At 39.2% G+C, this 10,177-nt stretch overlaps 1 protein-coding gene across 1 annotated transcript in view; it reads right to left on the bottom strand.

Annotated features, from left to right (window-relative positions):
* The window catches only part of LOC117506999 (F-box/LRR-repeat protein 7-like), an 83,166-nt gene that overhangs the window by 59,977 nt on the left and 13,012 nt on the right, over positions 1–10,177 (bottom strand). Inside the window, exon 2 of the mRNA XM_034166680.1 lies at positions 5,970–6,059. Within this exon, the coding sequence (XP_034022571.1) occupies positions 5,970–6,059 (90 nt within the window). The remainder of the gene's footprint in view (positions 1–5,969; positions 6,060–10,177) is intronic.

Raw genomic sequence — 10,177 nt, 5'->3', positions numbered from 1 at the left:
GACATGACACAAAACTGAAGTCATTTCAAATGGCAACTTTCTGGCTTTAAGAAACACTATAAGAAATCAGGAAAAAAAATTGTGGCAGTCAATAACGTTTACTTTTTAGACCAAGCAGAGGGAAAAAAATATGGAATCACTCAATTCTGAGGAAAAAATTATGGAATCATGAAAAACAAAAGAACGCTCCAACACATCACTAGTATTTTGTTGCACCACCTCTGGCTTTTATAACAGCTTGCAGTCTCTGAGGCATGGACTTAATGAGTGACAAACAGTACTCTTCATCAATCTGGCTCCAACTTTCTCTGATTGCTGTTGCCAGATCAGCTTTGCAGGTTGGAGCCTTGTTATGGACCATTTTCTTCAACTTCCACCAAACATTTTCAATTGGACTAAGATCCGGACTATTTGCAGGTGATGACATTGACCCTATATGTCTTTTTGCAAGGAATGTTTTCACGGTTTTTGCTCTATGGCAAGATGCATTATCATCTTGAAAAATGATTTCATCATCCCCAAACATCCTTTCAATTGATGGGATAAGAAAAGGGTCCAAAATATCAACGTAAACTTGTGCATTTATTGATGATGTAATGACAGCTATCTCTCCAGTGCCTTTACCTGATATGCAGCCCCATATCATCAATGACTGTGGAAATTTACATGTTCTCTTCAGGCATTCATCTTTATAAATCTCATTGGAACGGCACCAAACAAAGGTTCCAGCATCATCACCTTGCCCAATGCAGATTCGAGATTCATCACTGAATATGACTTTCATCCAGTCATCCACAGTCCACGATTGCTTTTCCTTAGCCCATTGTAACCTTGTTTTTTTTCTGTTTAGGTGTTAATGATGGCTTTTGTTTAGCTTTTCTGTATGTAAATCCCATTTCCTTTAGGCGGTTTCTTACAGTTCGGTCACAGACGTTGACTCCAGTTTCCTCCCATTCGTTCCTCATTTGTTTTGTTGTGCATTTTTGATTTTTGAGACATATTGCTTTAAGTTTTCTGTCGTGACGTTCTGATGTCTTCCTTGGTCTACCAGTATGTTTGCCTTTAACAACCTTCCCATGTTGTTTGTATTTGGTCCAGAGTTTAGACACAGCTGACTGTGAACAACCAACATCTTTTGCAACATTGCGTGATGATTTACCCTCTTTTAAGAGTTTGATAATCCTCTCCTTTGTTTCAATTGACATCTCTCGTGTTGGAGCCATGATTCATGTCAGTCCACTTGGTGAAATAGCTCTCCAAGGTGTGATCACTTCTTTTTAGATGCAGACTAACGAGTAGATCTGATTTGATGCAGGTGTTAGTTTTGGGGATGAAAATTTACAGGGTGATTCCATAATTTTTTCCCTCTGCTTGGTCTAAAAAAGTAACCGTTACTGACTGCCACAATTATTTTTCCTGATTTCTTATAGTGTTTCTTAAAGCCAGAAAGTTGCCATTTGAAATGACTTTAGTTTTGTGTCATGTCTGTGATCTGCTTTTTTTCTACAAAATTAAACAACTGAATGAACATCCTCCGAGGCCGGTGATTCCATAATTATTGCCAGGGGTTGTAGACCATTCCTCTGCAGATGATCAGTTAGCTGTTTTACAACTACCCTTTCAAGAATTTTTGAGAGAAAAGGAAGGTTGGAGATTGGCCTATAATTAGCTAAGATAGCTGGGTCAAGTGATGGCTTTTTAAGTAATGGTTTAATTACTGCCACCTTAAAAGCCTGTGGTACATAGCCAACTAATAAAGATAGATTGATCATATTTAAGATCGAAGCATTAAATAATGGTAGGGCTTCCTTGAGCAGCCTGGTAGGAATGGGGTCTAATAGACATGTTGATGGTTTGGAGGAAGTAACTAATGAAAATGACTCAGACAGAACAATCAGAGAGAAAGAGTCTAACCAAATACCGGCATCACTGAAAGCAGCCAAAGAGAAAGATATGTCTTTGGGATGGTTATGAGTAATTTTTTCTCTAATAGTTAAAATTTTATTAGCAAAGAAAGTCATGAAGTCATTACTAGTTAAAGTTAAAGGAATACTCGGCTCAACAGAGCTCTGACTCTTTGTCAGCCTGGCTACAGTGCTGAAAAGAAACCTGGGGTTGTTCTTATTTTCTTCAATTAGTGATGAGTAGTAAGATGTCCTAGCTTTACGGAGGGCTTTTTTTATAGAGCAACAGACTCTTTTTCCAGGCTAAGTGAAGATCTTCTAAATTAGTGAGACGCCATTTCCTCTCCAACGTACGGGTTATCTGCTTTAAGCTGCGAGTTTGTGAGTTATACCACGGAGTCAGGCACTTCTGATTTAAGGCTCTCTTTTTCAGAGGAGCTACAGCATCCAAAGTTGTCTTCAATGAGGATGTAAAACTATTGACGAGATACTCTATCTCACTTACAGAGTTTAGGTAGCTACTCTGCACTGTGTTGGTATATGGCATTAGAGAACATAAAGAAGGAATCATATCCTTAAACCTAGTTACAGCGCTTTCTGAAAGACTTCTAGTGTAATGAAACTGCTGGGTAGTCCATCAGAGTAAATGTAAATGTTATTAAGAAATGATCAGACAGAAGGGAGTTTTCAGGGAATACTGTTAAGTCTTCAATTTCCATACCATAAGTCAGAACAAGATCTAAGATATGATTAAAGTGGTGGGTGGACTCATTTGCATTTTGAGCAAAGCTAATTGAGTCTAATAATAGATTAAATGCAGTGTTGAGGCTGTCATTCTCAGCATCTGTGTGGATGTTAAAATCGCCCACTATAATTATCTTATCTGAGCTAAGCACTAAGTCAGACAAAAGGTCTGAAAATTCACAGAGAAACTCACAGTAACGACCAGGTGGACAATAGATAATAACAAATAAAACTGGTTTTTGGGACTTCCAGTTTGGATGGACTAGACTAAGAGTCAAGCTTTCAAATGAATTAAAGCTCTGTCTGGGTTTTGCATTAATTAATAAGCTGGAATGGAAGATTGCTGCTAATCCTCCGCCTCGGCCCATGCTATGAGCGTTCTGGCAGTTAGTGTGACTCGGGGGTGTTGACTCATTTAAACTAACATATTCATCCTGCTGTAACCAGGTTTCTGTAAGGCAGAATAAATCAATATGTTGATCAATTATTATATCATTTACTAACAAGGACTTAGAAGAGAGAGATCTAATGTTTAATAGACCACATTTAACTGTTTTAGTCTGTGGTGCAGTTGAAGGTGCTATATTATTTTTTCTTTTTGAATTTTTATGCTTAGATAGATTTTTGCTGGTTATTGGTCTGGGAGCAGGCACCGTCTCTACGGGGATGGGGTAATGAGGGGATGGTAGGGGGAGAGAAGCTGCAGAGAGGTGTGTAAGACTACAACTCTGCTTCCTGGTTCCAACCCTGGATAGTCACGGTTTGGAGGATTTAAGAAAATTGGCCAGATTTCTAGAAATGAGAGCTGCTCCATCCAAAGTGGGATGGATGCCGTCTCTCCTAACAAGACCAGGTTTTCCCCAGAAGCTTTGCCAATTATCTATGAAGCCCACCTCATTTTTTGGACACCACTCAGACAGCCAGCAATTCAAGGAGAACATGCGGCTAAACATGTCACTCCCGGTCCGATTGGGGAGGGGCCCAGAGAAAACTACAGAGTCCGACATTGTTTTTGCAAAGTTACACACCGATTCAATGTTAATTTTAGAGACCTCCGATTGGCGTAACCGGGTGTCATTACTGCCAACGTGAATTACAATCTTACCGAATTTACGCTTAGCCTTAGCCAGCAGTTTTAAATTTCCTTCAATGTTGCCTGCTCTGGCCCCCGGAAGACATTTGACTATGGTTGCTGGTGTCGCTAACTTCACATTTCTCAAAACAGAGTCGCCAATAACCAGAGTTTGATCCTCGGCGGGTGTGTCGCCGAGTGGGGAAAAACAGTTAGAAATGTGAACGGGTTGGCGGTGTACACGACGCTTCCATTTAGGGCTACGCTTCCTCCTCACAGTCACCCAGCCGGCCTGCTTTCCCGGCTGCTCGGGATCTGCTGGAAGGGAACTAACGGCGGCTAAGCTACCTTGGTCCGCACCAACTACAGGGGCCTGGCTAGCTGTAGAACTTTCCACGGTGCGGAGCCGAGTCTCCAATTCGCCCAGCCTGGCCTCCAAAGCTACGAATAAGCTACACTTATTACAAGTACCATTACTGCTAAAGGAGGCCGAGGAATAACTAAACATTTCACACCCAGAGCAGAAAAGTGCGGGAGAGACAGGAGAAGCCGCCATGCTAAACCGGCTAAGAGCTAGTAGCTGCGCCAAGCTAGCAGATTCCTAAAAACACACAAAGTGAATAACGTGTAAATAATTTAGAGGTGATTCAGCAGAGGGAGTGCTTTAGTTAAGGCACGTGAAGATTACACTGTGAAACAAATCGTTATCTAGTTATCTAGATCAATCTAACTACGCAGATCAAACAGCTAACAGATACAGCAAAACACCACTGTGCTCCGGAACAGGAAGTGATACAATACCACAGTGAGAGCCAACCACCAGTAGAGGCCCAGACTTTTGATCTTCAATGATAAAAATGGATGGTAAAGAAACGTTTTTTCTAATGTTTTAAAATATCTCTGAATAAAATATCAGTAAAATAATCAAAACATAACTGGGGTATTCAATGTCATACAACTGTTGTGATTTTTTTAAACAAAATGTAGTTGTCCCACACTATTGCCGTAATTTTCACAACACTGTAATGTCCCTTTAAACAGTTTGTATGAAAGATTGTTTGGGTAGTTTCTATGGAGATAAACAGTGACATCAGAGCACATGTATATAGCGCCAAATCACAACAAACAGTTGCCCCAAGGCGCTTTATATTGTAAGGCAATGGTGTGGTGGAAATTACGTTTACAAGGCCAATAGTGCCCGTAGTTAAAGAATCACCCATATATATATATATAGTCATAATTATTATTATTTTTTACAGTGAAAGGACAACAAAACAAAAAATAAAGTATGACTTGTACCCCAGAAAAGAGGGCAGTGATTTTTTTGTTTCTCCAAAACTTGTTTTGTCTATAAACTTTTTCAACAGATTTTATGAATAGTCAATTACTTTTTGAGTTTTTCTACTTTTGCTAGTTTAGTGCAGCAGACATGTCTATAAACATAACCTTAGTGAGATCATAACAATACAATTTCTCATAAACACAATTTTTTTTCCCTACATGTTTCTGTGGCTCAGCAGATTTAACATTTTTGTACAACAGCTGGGTTACAGCACCTGGTACTGCAGTCTGACAATGAAAGATTATGAAATGAGATTAAGAGGTTTGTTCTGTTTGAGGAATAATATATATATAATTTGACTGATAGACTCTTACAAATCTACCAGGTCTGATCCACAGCTGTTGACAGGATGCTTCAAAAGCCTCACTGTATTCTTGAACGGTTACAGTGAGCATATTGTTTACATTTATAACTCACTCCTGACAAAGAGGTACAGCTCCCTGCGGTTACGTTGCCAGGTTGGAAGGTTTCCTGAACAGGCAGGAGGCAAGACGGAGCTGCAGAGGAGTAACATCATCTGAGAATAAGCAACGCCCCTCCCCAAACCACGACCCCATTTTCACTCCCCACACCTTCGCCGTGTCCAACAAAATCCCTCTCGCTCTCCTCACTGGAGCACCTCCCTCGCTGGCAGCACTTTAAGCTCGATATGGCCACAGTTTAGATAAGCATTCTTCCACAATGAGAAGCCAGAAGTGTGTTTTTTCAAACAAAACCCAAGAAGTGTGTTGGGTTTCTTTGTTTGGATGGGAGTTGAGAGTTTGCTTTCATTTACGAGTTATCTTAAGAACACACAGGTTTCTCCAAAAATAGGCATACAGAAAGCAGACAAGGGAAAAAGGGCTGGGAAAAGAAGAGGAGGGAAAGAAAGGAGTGGAGTTTGGTTAATGAGCACCAGATGCCTTACCTTCAGTGGTAGCCACATTCTTTGGAGCTTTGGTTGGTGTGTGATCTGTGCTCGAACTTATGTCCGAAGAGATGCTTGAGCTTCCTTTTCCTGAAAATCAAAAAATCAGAATCAAGATGACACAACTGCACCTACTGTTCCTATTTTAATCATTTAATTTAAAAAAAAGTTTTTTTTGGTTTTTAAATTACATGGCTACATAACATCAACCTTACACCCAATAAAAATTTAACTTGCCTTTACTCCTTCAGATTCCTTTCCATCCAACAACGAGGTGATTATCCGTCATTACTTTAGTAAATATTTCATGAAAATACACCAAAAATAAAGTGGGACGAAATGAACGTCATCACTCTCTTCGTTCCTTTTATGTTTTATGTCTTTTTTAGCTCTGATTCCTGCCTTGTGAATTATGGCATTCCTCAGGAGTGTGTTCTGAATCCGACTCTCTTCAATGCTTGCATTGAATGATGGTAACCAATGACTGCCAAGAATGGCAGGTTATTGCGCAAACATACCCGAGTACAGATGAGTCCCATGATGTAAGTATGCTTCTCCATGCAAACTATGCATTACTCCCACTTTATTACAACCACAATTCCAATGAAGTTGGAACGTTGTGTGAAATGTAAATAAAAACAGAATACAATGATTTGCAAATCTCTGGGCCTGAGCTAATTTGAAATGGACAGACGCAAAGTGGAAAAGTGTGCTGTGGTCTGATGAGTCCACATTTCAAATTGTTTTTGGAAATCATGGACGCCGTGTCCTCCAGACAAAAGAGGAAAACTGTTACAGCGCAAAGTTCTAAAGCCAGCATCTGTGATGGTATGGGGGTGTGTTAGTGCCCATGGCAAAGGTGATGTAACACAGTGGTAAACATACCACTCTCCCAGCTTGTTTTTGAAACGTGTTGCAGGCATCCATTTCAAAATGAGCAAATATTTGCACAAAACAATAAAGTTTATCAGTTTGAACATTAAATATCTTGTCTTTGTGGTGTATTCAATTGAATATAGGTTGAAGAGGATTTGCAAGTCATTGTATTCCGTTTTCATTTACCTACTTAGATATCATGCACATGCATGATATCTATGCTCACGTGCCTCAGCATCTGAATCGAGTATGACAATTTAACTTTAATGACAATTTCCACTCATCACTGATGGAGCTGTATGCTCTCCTGCTCACAGCCACTGCAGCCTGCTCAATTCACTGCTTGCTCCAAAACAGAAAACAATCTGCAATGTATTTTAATTTTAGCTTAAACTGTGGCCTGGCATTAAAATAACCGAGCACCCAAATCAACATTCAAGCACACATGATTTCTTTCAAGATGCACTAACAAAATAAAAATTATCTGTAAAATTAAAGTAAGACGCTTGGTGTGAGCAGATCTGGTACTGCTCCGCTATGCAAAAGTGGAGCAAGAGATAAGGTAACGCTCCAGATTTTTTAAATTGCTCCACGCTCTGGCCAAAATCCTTTGGCTCCTTGCTTGCTCCCACTGCCCTCACATGCCCTGACTTTTCTGAATATGACACCTTCTCTGCACAATTACCTTAGATGTTTTTATGATGTGTCTCACTGTCAGTTTTTCAAACATGTTCAAAAAGTCCCCAATCACTCAAAGTGCTCTACAACACTACTTTTACCACCACTTACACCTAATATCAGGCTATAATTAGGTAACCAATTATGTTTTCTGTCAAAACCGTAGACACGCAGGTGTTATAAATCAACAATGCAATACCAGCCAAAGGTTCACCAAATTTGATGTTGTGGTTGATACTGTGATCTTTGTGGAATCAATGAATACCCATAGATGTATATATACTGGACAAACCCTGTGTAATGTCACCCAAAGTTTTATTTTAGAGACCCAAAACAGCCATTTTAAAGCCTAACAATTTCTGCTCTAAGGGTGATTCTTTAACTACGGGCACTATTGGCCTTGTAAATGTAATTTCCACCACACCATTGCCTTACAATATAAAGCACCTTGGGGCAACTAACTGTTTGTTGTGATTTGGCGCTATATACATGTGCTCTGATGTCACTGTTTATCTCCATAGAAACTACCCAAACAATCTTTCATACAAACTGTTTAAAGGGACATTACAATGTTGTGGTGGAAATTACGGCAATAGTGTGGGACAACTGCATTTTGTTTAAAAAAATCACAACAGTTGTATGACATTGAATACCCCAATTATCCAAATTGGAAGTCCCAAAAACAAGTTTTATTTGTTATTATCTATCATCCACCTGGTCGTTACTGTGAGTTTCTCTGTGAATTTTCAGACCTTTTGTCTGACTTAGTGCTTAGCTCAGATAATTATAGTGGGCGATTTTAACATCCACACAGATGCTGAGAATGACAGCCTCAACACTGCATTTAAACTATTATTAGACTCAATTGGCTTTGCTCAAAATGTAAATGAGTCCACCCAGCACTTTAATCATATCTTAGATCTTGTTCTGACTTATGGTATGGAAATTGAAGACTTAACAGTATTCCCTGAAAACTCCCTTCTGTCTGATCATTTCTTAATAACATTTACATTTACTCTGATGGACTACCCAGCAGTGGGGAATAAGTTTCATTACACTAGAAGTCTTTCAGAAAGCGCTGTAACTAGGTTTAAGGATATGATTCCTTCTTTATGTTCTCTAATGCCATATACCAACACAGTGCAGAGTAGCTACCTAAACTCTGTAAGTGAGATAGAGCATCTCGTCAATAGTTTTACATCCTCATTGAAGACAACTTTGGATGCTGTAGCTCCTCTGAAAAAGAGAGCTTTAAATCAGAAGTGCCTGACTCCGTGGTATAACTCACAAACTCCCAGCTTAAAGCAGATAACCCGTAAGTTGGAGAGGAAATGGCATCTCACTAATTTAAAAGATCTTCACTTAGCCTGGAAAAAGAGTCTGTTGCTCTATAAAAAAGCCCTCCGTAAAGCTAGGACATCTTTCTACTCATCGCTATTTGTAGAAAATAAGAACAACCCCAGGTTTCTTTTCAGCACTGTAGCCAGGTTGACAAAGAGTCAGAGCTCTATTGAGCCGAGTATTCCTTTAACTTTAACTAGTAATGACTTCATGACTTTCTTTGCTAATAAAATTTTAACTATTAGAGAAAAAATTACTCATAACCATCCCAAAGACGTATCGTTATCTTTGGCTGCTTTCAGTGATGCAGGTATTTGGTTAGACTCTTTCTCTCAGACTGTTCTGTCTGAGTTATTTTCATTAGTTACTTCAGCCAAACCATCAACATGTCTATTAGACCCCATTCCTACCAGGCTGCTCAAGGAAGCCCTACCATTATTTAATGCTTCGATCTTAAATATCATCAGTCTATCTTTATTAGTTGGCTATGTACCACAGGCTTTTAAGGTGGCAGTAATTAAACCATTACTTAAAAAGCCATCACTTGACCCAGCTATCTTAGCTAATTATAGGCCAATCTCCAACCTTCCTTTTCTCTCAAAAATTCTTGAAAGGGTAGTTGTAAAACAGCTAACTGATCATCTGCAGAGGAATGGTCTATTTGAAGAGTTTCAGTCAGGTTTTAGAATTCATCATAGTACAGAAACAGCATTAGTGAAGGTTACAAATGACCTCAGACAGTGGACTCATTTCTGTGCTTGTTCTGTTAGACCTCAGTGCTGCTTTTGATACTGTTGACCATAAAATTTTATTACAGAGATTAGAGCATGCCATAGGTATTAAAGGCACTGCACTGCAGTGGTTTAAATCATATTTATCTAATAGATTACAATTTGTTCATGTAAATGGGGAATCTTCTTCACAGACTAAGGTTAATTATGGAGTTCCACAAGGTTCTGTGCTAGGACCAATTGTATTCACTTTATACATGCTTCCCTTAGGCAGTATTATTAGACGGCATTGCTTAAATTTTCATTGTTACGCAGATGATACCCAGCTTTATCTATCCATGAAGCCAGAGGACACACACCAATTAGCTAAACTGCAGGATTGTCTTACAGACATAAAGACATGGATGACCTCTAATTTCCTGCTTTTAAACTCAGATAAAACTGAAGTTATTGTACTTGGCCCCACAAATCTTAGAAACATGGTGTCTAACCAGATCCTTACTCTGGATGGCATTACCCTGACCTCTAGTAATACTGTGAGAAATCCTGGAGTCATTTTTGATCAGGATATGTCATTCAAAG

Source organism: Thalassophryne amazonica, chromosome 1 (assembly GCF_902500255.1).
Source record: "Thalassophryne amazonica chromosome 1, fThaAma1.1, whole genome shotgun sequence".
NCBI classification, from domain to species: Eukaryota; Metazoa; Chordata; class Actinopteri; order Batrachoidiformes; family Batrachoididae; genus Thalassophryne; species Thalassophryne amazonica.
Note: the sequence above shows the minus strand (reverse complement) of the source record. Positions and strands in the feature narration are given on the sequence as shown.